This window comes from Stegodyphus dumicola, chromosome 5 (assembly GCF_044657685.1).
Source record: "Stegodyphus dumicola isolate Sdum_Otavi_A_Nest chromosome 5, ASM4465768v1".
Taxonomy (NCBI): Eukaryota; Metazoa; Arthropoda; class Arachnida; order Araneae; family Eresidae; genus Stegodyphus; species Stegodyphus dumicola.
The window spans coordinates 208,010,781-208,028,695 of NC_140772.1; the positions used below are offsets into that span (position 1 = coordinate 208,010,781).

General features: G+C 31.6%; 1 protein-coding gene across 2 annotated transcripts in view; it reads left to right on the top strand.

Annotated features, from left to right (window-relative positions):
- LOC118198061 (uncharacterized) overlaps positions 1-17,915 on the top strand; it is an 81,517-nt gene that overhangs the window by 31,239 nt on the left and 32,363 nt on the right. For both annotated transcript variants that reach the window (XM_085817597.1, XM_085817596.1), the window contains exon 2: positions 16,107-16,200. In XM_085817597.1, coding sequence (XP_085673723.1) covers positions 16,107-16,200 — 94 coding nt within the window. The remainder of the gene's footprint in view (positions 1-16,106; positions 16,201-17,915) is intronic.

Below are 17,915 nucleotides of genomic sequence, written 5' to 3' on the forward strand. Positions count from 1 at the left end.
AATCGAAAGTTCAAGCTTACTTTTATAAAATTGCTCTAACAGTCTGCGAAAAATAATAAGCCAGATCCAATTCGAAGATTAACCTCTTCGCGCCGACTGTCACGTATACGTGCCAGCAACGAACACACTTATCTACTGGCCGACACGCAGGCGTGCCAGAGCATTGTTGCGTTTTCTACCGACTGTCACGTATTTGTGCCAGTACCTTGGAACGTTTTTCAAACTATAATTTCTGCCACAAGATGGCACTGTATATCCATATGGTTTCAGATACATGTACATTAGACCTACTCGAAATGAGAGAAGCATGACTCACATACACGTGTTTTTGATTATATAAACAAACGGGGAACTAAATGTTTCCGAATGGCGTGATTTATGACGTCTCTTTAAATCGCACTGTTCATGCGATGCGTGCGTTGTTATACAACAATTTCAAATTAACTAGAAGTGGACTGTACTAAATATTTTATTCAACAACTTTAATCAAATGCGTGCCATCTTTCAAGCGATGACTTACTACTAATAACAACAGCAATAAAAAAAAACTGAGTAAGCGTTTACAGGGTTGCTGTAATGAACATCTGCGCCATGCAAGGCGCCAAGAAGAGAAAAAATGACGTAATCTGACAGTTAAATAGTGTTAATGACTTAACATACCCCCCGGCATTGAAGGGTTACTTCAATAATTTCGTTCGATAATACTCATAATAACCTACAAAATTGTACAATTATGCCTTATACAATAAAGCAATACGAATAACATCTCTTAATTCAATATAATAATATTCAATTTTCAATACAAAATTTTATACACAATACAATGTACAATACAAGTTTTATAATAATAAGCTAACACTTAACTAACTTAGGAAGCTTCTTCTTGGGGTAAAATTGCAATTTTTGTAATTCCACGCTTAATGATGCCCTTTGCTGTCTGTATTTCTACTACTCTAACCTTACCGTCAACTCCAGGAAAAATTCTTGTAATGCGCCCTAACACCCATCTACAGACAGGAAGCTCATCCTCCTTAACTAGTACTAGCATACCTATTTTAATATTCGTTTGTTCTTCCTTCCATTTTGAACGCTGTTGTAGTGTGTTTAAATAGTCCATATGCCAACGATTCCATATCAACTGGACAAATCTGGTAGTTCGTTTCCATCTTGAGAGTCTGTTTTCAGGTATATCAATTAATTCGGGTTCTACTACAGCATTCAAGGGTCTTCCAATGAGAAAATGACCTGGTGTTAATGCCTCTAAATCGTTTACATCGGAAGATAAGGGAGTAATAGGACGAGAATTTAAAACAGACTCTATCTGAGTTACTACAGTTAATAACTCCTCGAAAGTCAACCTTACATTACCTACAATCCGCTTTAAGTGATATTTCACGGATTTTATTCCAGATTCCCATAGTCCACCAAAATTAGGTGTCCGTGGGGGAATAAACTTACATACTATTCCTTCTTCACCTAAACAATCTGCTAATTTTTTGTCAGGATTTCTAATTAAATTGTTAATTCCTTGCAATTCGGCATTTGCGCCAACGAAGTTTTTTGCATTGTCTGAGAAAATGATTGAGCATTTTCCGCGCCTAGCAATAAATCTCTTTAAGGTGGCAATAAATGCGTCAGTGGTGAGATCACTCACTAGTTCGAGATGCACTGCCTTTGTTATAAGGCAAATGAAAAGAGCTAAATATACCTTATGAAGAGTTCCTTTCCTCTGTCCCTTGTACCTAATAAGAAATGGACCGCAAAAATCGGTGCCGACATGATTAAAGGGTGAGCTTGGATTTACGCGCTCTGCAGGTAATGACCCCATAATTTGTTCGATAGTGACTGGTTTATTTTTACTACAAATTATACATTCATGGGTAATCTTTCTAGTTAAATTCCTACCTTGTAATGGCCAAAATTTCTGTCTCATAAAACACAATAATGCTTGCAAACCTACGTGTAAATATTTCCGATGATAATGCTCAGCAATCAGCTTAGTTAGTTGCATTTAACAGGCAAAATTATTTGATGTTTTTGTGAAAACATTACATTGGCCCCTTGTAATCGGCCTCCTACTCTCATTACATTATTTGCATCCAAAAAAGGGTTCAAAGAAAGTAAATTACTTTTATTATTAACGGGTTTACCTTGTGCGAGGGAGTTGTAATCTGAATAAAAACTACATTTTTGAACCTCTCTTACTAAAAAGGATTCTGCCTCATTTAACTCTTTTGAACTTACTCCTCCTGTTCTTCTCTGTGCTCCTTTCTTTTTTGCACACCTAGAGTTCCAAATGAACCTGAAAATATAATTAACAACACATAATAATTTTAAATAATTGTTAGTGATATCTAGGACATTATCAATAAATTTTGAAGGCAAAGTGCATAAACAAGCAATGTCAGTTCTTTTTCTCAGTTCATTAGAAAATGTCTCTGTTTTTTCTAATTGTTCAAAGTCAATGTTCTTGTTAGGTATGACACCTTCACTCAAGAATGGAGGACCTTTCCACCACAGATCAACATCATGCAGCTTGTCAAAATTCAGTCCTCGGGAAATAAGGTCTGCCGGGTTCTCCTCTGAACGCACATAATTCCATTGGCATGTATGTGTTAGCTCTTGGATCTGCAACACTCGATTAGCAACAAAATTTTTTAGTACATGCGGGGGATTCTGAAGCCATGCTAACACTATGGTTGAGTCACACCACAGACATATTTTACTGAGGTCCAATTTCAATAAAGGCACCACCTTTGCAACAAGCTGTGCTAGCAGTACAGCTGCGCAGAGTTCCAGTCGAGGTACTGTCAGCGGTTTTAGTGGAGCTACTCTAGACTTGCTGCAAAGCAAATGTGAAGATAAATTATTGTCACTTCTACAGCGTAAATAGATGGCTACTCCGTATGCGTGTTCTGATGCATCTGAGAATCCATGAATTTGTATCTCAGAAAAACTATCCTGTAAAACATATCTACTGACTTTCAAATTGTTGATAGATTGCATTGAATCAATAAAAAGTTGCCAATCCTTAATTATCCTTTCGGGTAGCGGATCGTTCCAATCAAGCTTCAATAACCAAAGTCTTTGGATGAAGATTTTTGCTTTTGTTATCCCTGGACCAAGCAGTCCTAATGGATCATAAATGCGAGCAATATCAGACAACACTGTTCTCTTTGTGTAAGTAGTTGGTTTCTTGATGGTTGATTTGTACGAAAAACAATCTATCTTTGGATTCCATAATAATCCTAAAGTTTTGATGCTCTGATCATCATCGAAATTACTGAAAGAATATTCCTCTTGTCCATCCGGAAACTGCAAAAGATCAGGATGATTAGCACACCATCTGTGCAGACGCATTCCTCCACGTGATAATAGGTTAATCAATTGCGACTGTAATTCTTTAGCCTCTATTAGAGTATGGGCTCCTGTGAGTACGTCATCGACATAAAAATCCCTTTGTACTATTGGCGCTGCTAACGAAAAATTGTTTTTCTCGTCTTCTGCTAATTGATTAAGTGTGCATGTTGCTAGATATGGTGCGTTGGAAGTACCGTAAGTTATAGTCTTCAGTCTATAGACCTTAACTGGTTCTTCTTCATTACTCTTCCATAAGATGCGTAATAAATCTCTTTGATGTTCTTTAATCAAAATCTGACGATACATTTTTACAATGTCTGCTGTGAAGGCAATTTTATGCGTTCGAAATCTGCAAATAATATCAAATAGTTCGTCTTGAACTAACCCTCCATTCAGTAGAATATCATTTAACGAAATTCCAGTAGTCGTAGGAGCAGAGGCATCGAACACTACCCTAAGTTTAGTGCTAGGTTTCTCGGGTCTGAAAACCCCATGATGAGGAAGATAATATGAGAAACTAGAGCTATCCCCTTCATCAATTTCTTCAGAATGGCCTAATTTATTATATTCCTTAATGAAATCTTCGTATAAGTGTTTCATTGCGGGATTGCGAGTGAAGTGTTTAAGTAGATAATTCAGTCTTTTGCTAGTGTTTTCTCTCGATTCCCCTAAAAGGCTAAGTCCTTCCTCCTTAATTGGCATTTCCACTACATATCTGCCATCATCTTGCCTCGTGTGTGTACGAAGAAAGTGCTGTTCACAAAATTCCTCTTCCTGACTTTTCACTTTTTTTGCTTCATTAATACCTTCAATCTTCCAAAACCTTCTCATGTTGTCAGATAAATTATCTCCATTTTCCACAAACCCACAAAAATTATCAACACTGCCTTGCTGCGGCATGCGCACTGACCTGCTAACGATGTATCCAAAAACTGACTGATGGAGAATCAGGTCTTGCATATTTATTCTATTTGTTCCCAGTAAATCAAAAAATATTTCGTTAGATAATAAAACATGTATTTGACCAGGTTTATAAAACTCTGGATCAGCTAAACCAATGAGTTGCAACTGCTTAACATCAGAAATGTTTATATATCTAGCAGGCGTTACCCGAGTTATTTTTGGAACAACAAAAAATTGTAAGGTACGAATAAAATCTCTTGTAGCGTTAGCAATGGTTGCTATAGCTTTTTCCTTAACACCCATAACTGTACCATTGATACCTGAAATAGAAGCGTTTATTTTTCTTTTCTTCAAATTCAATAACTCAGCACCTTCTTTAGTAATGAAATTATTTTGAGAACCGGAATCCAGCAAGGCTCTCAGCGAAATAAATTTTCCATCATTACCCTTAACGAAAATAATTGCAGTTGAAAGTAGAACTTGTTTATTAAAAGAACTGGAAATATTCAGCGCAGTACCGTTAATGGACTTTGCTTGGTTGGTTTCATTAGTGTCACTAACCTTTTGGCTGCTTGCCATTGGAGTAAATGTATCAGCATTTGGAGAAAGATTACTGCTTAATTTATTAGTCTTGTTTGTGATCTGATTCGATGTGCTATTTGCTTTATCGAAATTTTCTTCATTTCGATCAAAATGTAAGAGCGAATTGTGAAATTTCTGACATTTTCTGCATGTATTAGAACTTTTACAGTCCTTGATTGTGTGGACCGAAGATAAACAATTGAAACATAGTTTTTTTGTCTTTACAAATTCCAATCGTTTCTTGACTGTTAGATTTAAGAATTGCGCACATTTCAACAATCAGCTTTACAATAAGGACAATTTTTTGAATTTTCCGAAAGTGATGTAAGAGCTTTGGTATTAAATGAACGTTTCGATTCCCCATGCGGAGGTTTGTAATGTGATAGGGTGCAAGCGTGTTCCTTCAAAAAACATGTCAGTTGTTTAACCGTTCCTATCTCGTCTTTTTTAAGTGACCTTTCCCGCCAACACCGAGTATTTCTATCCAACTTTTCAACTAATAAATAAACAATTAACGTGTCTGAAAATTCTTCCACCTTTTGCTCCAATGCTTCCAAGGATCGTAAACATTCATGCACCTTATCGATAAATTTTAAAAGCGACGAAGTAGAATCACTCGTTTGAGGTATAGAAATTAATTTCTTTATGATAGAATTGATCAAATCTTTTTTGTTGCAATAGCGATCAACCAACAGATTCCATGCTATGTCATAATTCGAATCTGAAATTGGAATGGACTGAATAATATTTAAAGCGTCTGCCTTACACGAACTCTTTAAATATTGCAATTTTTGCGCATTAGTTAATTTGCTATTTTTATGCACAGCTGCGGAAAATAAATCCTCAAATTCAATCCATTCTTCGATTTTCCCACTAAATACTGGAAGAGACAATTTAGGCAATTTTATATCCGAAACAATTATGTCTTTACTCGAACCGTTTTCATTTGAGCAGCTATTCCTTTGAGAACGGATCTCAGAAATTTTTCTTTTAATTTTCAAATGAATTTCATCGAGATTATCTACTACATTTTCCTTTTCCTTAATGAATTCGTCAGTGTCCTTTTCTTCACAATGTGCAAATAAATAATCGAAAATGTTACTTAATTCCTTTTTAAATTCTAATATTTTTGATTCGTATAACTCCAATAAGGAAATATCTGCTTCATCCACTGTAGAATTTACCTTATTTTCAAACTTTCTGATACTGCATTTTAAACTTTTTTTGTTAGCTTTAATCGCTTTCAATTCACTCATCATGAACAAATAAATAATTTATCACTTACCGTGATTGCAGATTTCTCGACAGCAACACCGGAAATGAACGATGACACAGTATTCAATCTTAATTGCGTAATCCACACGAAAACGAAAGCATTCCAAACACTCTATATGAAGTTATGCGTAATACAACCAAACGAAAGTATTCTAAATGTTCTAAAAAGTTAATTTTAGCAACGATATCTTTTACCTCCGGCTCGGCGAACCATAAAGTGTTCATGCGATGCGTGCGTTGTTATACAACAATTTCAAATTAACTAGAAGTGGACTGTACTAAATATTTTATTCAACAACTTTAATCAAATGCGTGCCATCTTTCAAGCGATGACTTACTACTAATAACAACAGCAATAAAAAAAAACTGAGTAAGCGTTTACAGGGTTGCTGTAATGAACATCTGCGCCATGCAAGGCGCCAAGAAGAGAAAAAATGACGTAATCTTACAGTTAAATAGTCTTAATGACTTAAAACGCACTTTATTCGCACGTGGTAGTTGTTTTTTGTAAGTAGAAGTTTTATATGCGCTAAAGCGTTGAGTATTTTGGTTTACAGTTCAGTTTTTAGAAAATAATTAGATCTTGTTAGACGTGAATTCTTTCTGTTTTTACCGTTTCAATGTCGAAGCGTCGAAAATGTTTAACAGAGCATGAAATAGCAGAAATGATGCAAAATGTTTCAGATATTGATTCTGAAAGATTAACTGAAAAACATTTTCCAAAACTTTGTTCAGAAGAGACTGATAAGAAAATGAGACGACGATGCTTCGTTTGTTCACATTCACGGAAAAATCCTCCAAAACGGCAAATGAGTTATTACGAGTTCAAGGAATGTAACGTAGGACTGTGTGTAGATCCCTGTGTTAAAATTTTTCATACGAAAAGAGAATTTTAAGTAATGTATTTAGTTTTCAGATGTATAATGTTAAAAGTCATAAAATGGTGAGTAATTAAAATAAAATGTGTAAAATATGCATTTAAACAAGAAATAAGGTAATTAAAGTATATATATATAAATATCTATAAAGCATAAGCCATTTAAATACTCTATAGAGTATTATTAAACAATGCGTTGATACTTCGGAGATTTCATGGATTTAGGCTTAGTAGCAAAAAAGCCCCCGGTCCTGGAGAGATGCTCGCAGAAAGGAACAATGCAATCTGCAACATTAACTGAATTAGATAATTTTAGCTTAGCTTATACCGTCCGTTATACATTAAACGCGCATTCGTAAAAGTATTTTGCACACGCGTATTCGCAGGCGTAAAGGTCTTACGCGCATGCGTCAAATAGATGGACCAGAAAATTTGTAGCTTTGAGGTCCGGATTATAGATCATTCTGTATTATGGGTGTCCGAATTAACGACTTTTGACTGTATTATATTATAAAACGTCACCAACGAATTCATACCGCAAACGTTACAAATGGTTACAAATACTTAGTGTCAAATATTTAAATTATTTCCATGCACGTTTACTTCAACTGAAACGTATACCAAATTCCTACAAACATAAAATTCACAAAATAACTATCATTTAATTAAAATATCACTATGTACACGTTGACTTATTTTTACTTAAAAAAACATCCCAGAATTGCACAAAAATGGCATTGCGCACACTCTTCACTATATCCATGTACACTGCTTTTTTCTCATAAATTAGAAAAATTTCACGAAAATGCATGACAATTTTCTGAATCTTTAAATCCGGTAAAAAGAACATATATGAAATTACCTGATTGCGAAGAAGTATATACCCTTTCCAAAGATGAACATTTCCACGTATAAAATAAAATATCCAAAAACTTTTACCTCTAAATTATCTATTATATTATAAATGTCACCAACGAATTCATACTGCAAACATTACAAATGGTTACAAATACTTAGTGTCAAATATTTAAATTATTTCCATACACATTTACTTCCACTCAAACGTATACCAAATTCCTACAAACATATAATTCACAAAATAACTGTCATTTAATTAAAATATAATTAAATTCAAAAACACTACTTAAAATACAAATAAGCACATGCATTAAATTAATAAAAATTAGCTTACAATCCTAATTACTTTAAACTAAATCATTGCTAATAACAATTTTCTAATAATACCATATTACTTTATTTACTCCTTACATTTAGAACAATGCATAAAAATAATATCCTCAAATAATTAAAAATACTAACTTACCTAATCTTCTTCAGAATCTTGATTACGTGGCGGATACACTTTTCTTATTTCCTCCACTAAATAAAAAGCAATCGTATGTGCGCCTGTTTCAGGATCTTTAAAATCATACTTATAGTTCACAGCAAGATGTTCAAAACCTTCATCCTCCAAGCAGACTTAATAAAACTTAATAAGCAGTCTTTACTTCTATCTCGCACAACCTTAAAAAAACACTTATTACTACCCCTTTCAATCTCACTAAATACCCATTTCGAATTCACTTTAGATAGGGCCATGGGATCCAAAAATTAACCAACACTGTTTCACACAACACAGAATAAAGCTAAATACAAAATTTCCAGATTTTCCCTCCTTTTCCGATTAAAGAACTGTAATTCGTCCATTAAAGTCACATGACATATCTCATGATCTCTCATTTCCCTCACACAAAATAATGCGTAATCGGAACTGAGTACTTCTCACATTATTACCAAAGTCCTAGGTAGTAACCTTTATCGCCTCCAAAATGTCACCAAACTACCAGTTACCATATTCCAAAGATCAGCCAAATGGTTAATGATATATAAAATAAAAAGTAACGATTTTTGCTTGTCCTATTTTTGAGATAAAATGTTTAGGTAGTTTTCCGTTTTGCTGGCGCAGTCGTTAAAGTCACCAGTAATGGTACAGCTGATGCCAAACGTAATATCCTCGTTGGTAACCTTTTATGCCTCGTTTTCAAAACAAGTCGCAGCCATTTCTTAACAGATTGATCATTTCTTTCAATACTGGCATACAGTTACATAGAATTTTTACCAGATAGTTCAATTTTATGCCCTAAGGCCATTCATCGTAATTAAGTCAATTAGAATGCAATCACAGTGCTTATCTGATGGCGAAAATATAGAAACGGCAAAGTCAAGGGTTAAATTCATCCATTCTAATGAGAATGAACTTGTGAAGTAAAGCACTGTGGTTTGACATAATTTCTGAGTAAGCTACTCATATGAATTGAAATAATTCTTTCATTTAAATTTGTAGGTTAATCTTTGGATTATGGTAACTTGGCGAAAATTTGGCGACCAACCCTGCTACAGCAACCTGCTAGTTTTTGTTTGGACGCCATTTTGTTTTCACGAAGTAAAGGCTATTTTCCTTTTTTTTTTTTTTTTTTACTCAACATTTTTTCCCAACAATCCGCTAGCCGAATTACGCTTATGCTAGAGTTTTTATGGAACAAAAGTGCTTAATCATGACGAAGATTAGGTGCGAAATTCGGAGAAAGTGCAGTATAGCAAACTGCTTGCCGCGTTTTTAAGAATTGCACATACAGCGTAACCATGTACACGTCGACCTATTTTCACTTAAAAAAACATCCCAGAATTGCACAAAAATGGCATTGCACACACTCTTGACTTTATCCATGTACTCTGCTAAAGTCCTAGCTAGTAGCCTTTATCGCCTTACCAAAATGTCGCCAAATTACCTGTTACCATATTCCAAAGATTAGCCAATTTGTATTCCAAATTAAGATTTAACTTGATAAGTACTGAGAGAACGTAGATAAGCACTGAGAGAACTGGATTTTTGTAGCCTAGTTAAGTAGATGAGATCACTTGGGGTCACGTGATACGAAAAGGGGAATTAGGATGTTGAACCATGAAAGCATAGTGAATTCTTAAATTAATATCTTTTTACAAATTTATTGGCTTTTTACAGAATTTTAAACGATATTAAAATGTTTATGCCTTCAAAATAAAAAATTCTTAGAACTAACATTTGTTAAAAAATTTTTATGTGTATACTGTATTGTTACGAATTTCGTATTTAAAAAGCTAATCTTAGTTCAGTTATAAATTAAATGGTTTTATTTCTCGTGCAGTGCAGCGCGTGACAAATATTAAAAGAAAGCTTAGCAGGAAAATTGAAAATACAATAGCGCGTGCATTAAATAAATAAATATCTCTTTTTGATTTTGAGAAAGTACTAGAAAATTCTAGCACGTGATTTTAAAATCTTATAAAAGGAGGAAAACATCTCAGTTCGTAGTACAGTCAAAAGTCGTTAATTCGGACACCCATAATTCGGAATGATCTATAATCCAGACCTCAAAACTAAAAACTTTCTGCGCGTGTGCCGCGTTGACACCGTAGACCTGTTATATACTAGACGGAGCATCGCCATTCAAAACCGGGTGAAAAAGTGGCACAGGAATGAGCTGCAGGAGTTTGGGCATGAAATGGAACTGAATCCAGATTTTGGCGTACTATCGCCATGGCTGGCGATTTTTTTTCTCTCTTTTCTCTCAGTTCGAAATGCGAACTTGGAAAGACGTCATTTCGCAGAAGCTGCCGTTGAATTTGCAGAAGAGGTTAGATCGATAAACACCAGCCAAAATTAATAATTTCCCTAAAATTGAACACTTTATTTTAAAATTTAACTTTATTTTAAATTTAAATTTTTAAAATTTAAATAATTTTCATGCTGTAGAATAATATTTTGCAATATATCCATCGGCGTCTACCAAATTTAAAATAAAATTAAAAAAACTGGAGAGAACAAACTAAATAATAAACTAATAACTAAATAATAAATAATAAACTAATAGCAAACTAAAAAATAAATAAGTAAAATAAATAAATAAAAAAAGAAGGCTTTTTAGTACTCAGGACAGAATAAAAAATAAAAAAAAAATAGATAACATAAGAAGAATGAGTGAAAACAGAAAATAGTACAAAAAGGAAATTTAATATTAATACGAAAAGGAAATTTAATGTTAATACGAAAAGGAAATTTAGTGTTAATACGGTGTATTACAGAGAACTACAGAGTAGGCAAATCAAAATGAGAAAGATATTAAATAAAATGAACTAAAAATGAATGTCAGTATAGCAGATATAAGTTAAAAGGAAGAGAGAGAGTGGTAAATAATTAAATTATGAAACAAAAAGGTGGTAAATTAAGACTTCCTTTTACTAGCAAATATATATATATATATATATTATGCACGTTGCACAATGTAGTCGCACTTATTTTAAATAATTTTAGAAGGTAAAATTTAAATAATGTTCATTATTTTTAAAAAGAAACTTAAAACTATTAAAGTTTTGAAATTTAACTGCTATATAATTGCTATTTTCTTAATACTTAACAAATTATTAATATTTGAATAAATGCCAGAAACATGATATAAGAAAGAAAATACGTGATTGAAGGTAAACAAATTTGTTATATTTGGATGCAAGAAAAGGATATAAATAAAGTCATTCATGTCCCCCCCCAAAAAAAGCATAATTTTATGCAGTTCTTACACAGTGTTACATCAACATTACCAAGTATTAAATACATACATTACTACTTCGCACATGTCCGCATGAGCAAACGCAAAGAATATATAAACAAACGCATTCAAAGCAGTCTGTTGGCGTATAAAAAATGTCGCCAAAGCAGAATACTAGACTAATTAAAAGTATATTGTATTACTAAAATTTTAACATTTTTTTTAGAAAACAGTTATTAGAAACATACATATATATTAAGATACTTTTATTTAAATGTTATTTCAAGTATGCATATATTATATAAAATTAGAAAATCTATTTTTTATTAGAAAAAGGCAAGTAGAGTGGATAAAAAAACCTCTACATTTTATAAAATTAGGTTTTAAAACATTAGAAAAAGCTCAGTTGTGAAATGTTACTCCTCCATCTTTCACATATCTGGAATTACATCCATATGCGGAGCACGAAAGTATCATTTTTGAAGTCCGAAACAATGCGCTTACACGCAAAACACTTGCTTCTCACAAATTCTCCATAGAACTGTAATGGTAAGGAAGATTCGCGGGAAATACGATCTGGGAAATGTACCAAATGTCACGTGGTTCGTATTCCTGTTCCCCTTCAGGGTTGCCGTTTCTCTCTCTAGTACATTACAGCTCTATGGTTGACACATGCGCATAGGCGTTTACGCGCGCGCGTAATACCTTTTACGGCTGCACATATGAGTTGCAGAATACGTTTTCGCGTGCGCGTTTTATGTATAATGGACGTATAAGCTAAAATTATCTAATTATCTATTTCAGTTAATGTTGATGATTGTGTTGTTCCTTAATTTTCGAATTGGATCCGGCTTATTATTTTTTGCAGACTGTAAGAGCAATTTTATAAAAGTAAGCTTAAACTTTCGATTATATCAAATAGAATTTCCGATATATATTTGTTAATATGTAAAGGATCTAAAGCGAAAGTATGTTTTGAAATCTGAAATCTGTTTATCAATTTCACGCTGCTCGGCGGGGGGGGGGAAACGCTGCGGTGGGCGCGTTATGAATTGGAAGTTGATCTGTCAGCACTATCCTTATCTTCAGCGCAGATGATTTTATTTTATTTGTCTTATAATTGCAGATCAGATGTTTTTATTTTATTTGGCTTATAATTCCTTACCAAATGTAGTATTTCATCTCGATATGCTCCCTCTTTGATATGATTTAAAACAAGTTCCTCGTCATTATAATTCGCTTCTGATAGCGAAGAAAAGTGACAGAGGTTATTGAAAACGAAAATATTTCGATTGACGAATTAGTCGGTGTTCTTGACACAGCAATTATAGGACTTGAACAGCGGAACTTTGTAACTGAACAAGAAATTATGTCTGTTTAATAGAATTAAAGAGAAAGTATTATCACATGAAACGAAACAAAACTTAAACAACTTACATTGAAAGAAATGTTTATTTAAGTAAACAAATAAAAATTAAGCTTTTTTGCAAATTTTGATACCCTTTAGATCATAATTGTTCTTTATTTCATAAATTACGGTTTCATATTTTTAATTTTAGAATTTCTGCATGCCATCTTACGAGATTTAAACTGATGATCTATAATCCGGAAAAATCGATAATCCAGAATCGCCGAAGTCCTGACGAGTCCGGATTAACGACTTTTGACTGTAATTGTAAATAGTATAAGACCATGGTCCATTTTGTTTTTAAATGTGTATTTGATTTGATTTGTATTTAGTATTTGATTTGCATTTAGTATTTGATTTGTATTTGATAGCATTTGATTTGTTTTATTTATTGCATTTATTGTTCATGTTGTTTATTATTGTAATGTAATGCTTATTAATGCATTTATGCCATAGTTGTATAAGTTTAGCTTCCTGTCCAGGGATTGTACTGCCCGGGACATGCAGTCCTTGGGAAGGGGGCAGTGTTACGAATTTCATATTTAAAAAGCTGATGTTAGTTCAATTATAATTTTTTTAATGAACTTTTTTTTGAAAAAAAAATCGAAGACAGAATTTCTGCTGTCGTTGCCAAAGAAGTTGACACTTTAAGGAAATTCGTAGCGACAGCAGGGAGCACTTCGGATGGTTTAAAATTTCTACCCATGCCTGCTCGAAAATCATTTAATTTATAATTGAACTAACATTAGCTTTTTAAATACGAAATTCGTAACACTATATTGTCGCCAATAAAGTCTGCTTGGCATGATTTGCGCTAGCAAATTGGAAAAGTACCAATGTTTTAAACTATTTATTTTGTATAACATCTGTCTGATTAAAAAAAAATAATAATAATTAAAGATTGTTTTAACTTTATTTACCTGTTTTTTTTATTTATCGAATTTTCTTAATTTGGAGCATTCTAACCATTATTTTTACTTATTAATCTTCAAATTATATCATTAGTATTTATATTCAAAATACAATAAATCATGTTACGGCGAACTACCTCCTTGAATTGGCCATAAAGTGGACAGTATGTCGGGGAACATAAATAAATGCCAGTACTGATGCTAATAATCACCTCTCTACCACATAGACACCCCACACAGTACTTTTCTGTAATGTACGCACATATGCCAAATTGTGTAGCAGGTGCATAAGAGAAAGTAACCATTTTTTCTTCGTACCTAGTCCTGTTCAATAAAAGCCACAACATGCAACTGGCCCTCAAATAAGATGAACTGTAGCACTTTGTTGTATCACTGAATTGCAGTATTAACTGAAAATCCATCATTAAAGGAGTGCATATTGAGCTGATATGATGCATATAGCTGATAAGATTGGCAATAATTTCTGCTGAATGCATATCTCACTTTACCTTGGATGAGTAGGATACACAGAAATATTGATGATAAATAGTATTTTTTTTTTTTTTTCATTTGATTTATTTTATTTAACTTTTGTAATTCATTTTTTATCTTGATTTATTAATTATCTATTTAGTTTTAGTATAACTTATTTTTTATATTTTAATTACCTCTTTATTTTATTTAATGTTAATTATTCACAATTTATTGTTTCATTTGTAATTGTTTCATTTGTTTGTGTCTGATATTTCTGTCAAACTGCAGCTCAGTAATTTCACGAATTAAACGCTGAATATGGTAAATAGCAATATAGTTAATATGATATAAAACTATAATAATAATAATAATGCTATTAAAAATAGAAATATTTTAAATAAATTTTCTGATATTATGTATTTATATATATATAAATTACACTTACGTCCATTGAGAAAAGAGGTCGTGAGTAAACATTAGCACAACATATTGTTTATGAGCTTCTTACAAAATGGCAAATACAGTAGAAAATTGTGTAATTAGAAAACATTTGAAGGAATAAAACTGAGAAAAACTGAAGTGCATAATACATCATTAAGGCATAAAGAAACTGATGCACAGCAGATTGTTTTTGTAAGTTCTGAAACTGTTTTCATTTACATTACATGAAAGAAAACTATAAAGTTAATTATATTAATTGAAATAAATTTGGAGAGATACATGAGATTTCTAATACATTCTGAAAAAAAAAATTTTTTTTTAACAGTGCTCAGACCGAAATAAATGAAATAAAAAAATAAGAATACTTTAAAGACTTAAATATGCTGTGTTAGCTTAAGCATGTTTATAATTAAATTTTTTTTGAGCTGAACTCAAAAAATTCATCCATTCTAATGCATTATTTTAATACTGCATTATTTTAATACTTGCATGCATACTTGAATATATTCATATGAATAATACTTGAATGCATGCATTATTTTAATACTTTTTACTTCTTTAAATGCGTGCATTAAAATCTATCAGTTTTAACATCATAAACTATCAGGATTTCATTTAAATAAATGATTGAGTATTTTATGAATTTCTGCGGTTCAAAGAATCAGATAGAGACAAGGGGTAAAAACAAGAGTTTGTTCTCAGTAAAGTTATTTTGATTAAAAAAAAAAGAAAAAAAGATAGCTGTGTTTGTGATTAATATGAAATTTCAACACATCAGTATATCTATGTGGAAAAAATAATAATTTTATATATGGGAGTGTAAATTTAAAGGCTTATATAAAATATAAAACTGGAATTCCATTTCTGGAGTAAAGTTTAGATAAGATAATATGAATACATTTCTGTAGATGATGCAAGTTGCATATTTATGTAAAATCAAACCCAACAATTCAACAAATTTTAACATTTTGTGCTAGTACATGTAATACAGATTTCAATATTAAATTTTAGGAGTGATAAGTAGATGATTTACTGGCTTTATGTTGAATGAAAAATTTAAGATATTAATTATTTTATTCTGTAAAATGTAATTATGCTTTTATTGAATAAAATAATCTTCAGAAATGAGCCAAAATTAGATGGCATAAGCAATTATTTCAAAACGTAGTAAAAAATTAATTTTTTATTGTTATTATTTTAATTTTCTTCAATTATCATACTATATAAAAAATAGTGGCACTGTTATATGAACTGAAAACTATTAAAAAAGCTAATTTTTGTGATTTTTTTAGGTATCAAGAGCAGCTTCCCAAGCTCATACATTCAAGGAAAGAGCTTTATATTACTCATGAAGAACTTGTTCAGATTACGAAATGGAAGCTTATGGTAAAATTCTATTTGAGTGGCTATAATCATTAAACTTAGAGATATATATCACATGTTCATATAAAATATTAATGCTTAAAATGTAAAAAATATCTTTTCACAAAATATACTTTAAAAACATACATCTATTTATACTAAAAATATATTTGAAATTGTATTTTTTATTTATATTTTAAAATTTTGAATTATCCTTAAATTAAAAATTATCCTACTCATTCGATATTACTTATAATTAAAGATGAAAATGAAAAATACAATGACATTCTTACTACTTTTATAACAGTTTTATATTAAGGAAGTCATCATAAATATAATTTTGATGCTGACATCTGTCATCATAAATGTAACTTTGAGTGTTTTAGGAGGGGTTTTACAGGGTTCGTAGTGGTCCTTACAAGTGCTTATAAGTCCTTATATTTGAAAATAAAATATAAAGGTCCTTATAGATGCTTACTTTTTCTTTAAAGCCCTTATTTTTTTGCTTTTATTGCTTTTTTTTTTTAATCCTTTTTTTTTTTTTTTTTTTAATAAATGCGCATTTTTTTCCGGTACCAAAGCCGAAACTAAATAAACAACTTTTCTTCCTTATATGCAGCATCAGATGGTGAATCATACTCCCGAAAATTGCTTTCCCCCCTTTCTCTGCATTAACGTAACCTATGGTGCGCGCGAGAGTACAGACAGGTGCACGTCGTTCTATTGGTCAAAGAATTGCGAAAACGGTAGAAAATTCTGGTACATTCGGTATTCTTTCCCTCCCACCCAAATACTACACACGTTTGGATTTTCATCATTAAATCTTGTAATATAGTTTAGTTCTGCATAGTTTTTTTTTCCTCTCATTGTAAACTAATTCTGTAAATTAAAATGTCATTTAAAATTTTAAAAAAAAGTTTATTGTTTTCTATGGTTGAGGTAATGCTCATTCTCTTAATAAATATTGCATTGCTCATATTTTAAATTACAAGTCTAATTTTTCTTTTAAGGTTATGCAATTGTGTATAATGTAATTAGACAAGTGCTTATTTTTTCCTTAAAATGTGCTTGAAAAGTGCTTATAGGTGCTTATTTTTTTAACTAAAATGTGGCTATGAACCCTTAGTTTATAATGGACTGCATAATTCTAAAATAGCATAATAATTATCTGTTTGTACACTTTTGAATTGTCATATGAATTATAATTATCCAGATGTAATTCAGATGTTCTGTTGAAATTTTTAGCTGCCCCAAGAAAAAGTTCAAAAACTTTTAACTGTTTGTTATATTATTTTATTGAGTTTTCTTTTTGTTTCAAATTTGATGCATAATTTTCCTGTAAGACTGTTAACCACCATTTTTGATTTATTATATATATATATATATATATATATATAAAGTAAGAAATTTAGAACTAATATTTGACAAAGACCAGAAATTGAAATTCATAATTAATAAATTTCAAACTATTATATTTATAATTTAAATATATTGAAATGGTTCATTGCCTAATTCTGGATACAGAAAAGCAAGGATTTTTGTAGAAGAGAGTTTTCAATTAATTTTAAGGTTTCTCCCCCCAATGAAGTGATATTGAGATTGATTGATTTCCTCTTCTGGTTTTTGTTCATTTTTCTTTTAATTTCATACTTTCTGAAGAGGGGGTTTTGCTTGTTTGAAATGTTTTGGTTTTAAAATTTTTATATTTATGATTGTATTTGTATGATTATTTGAAATTT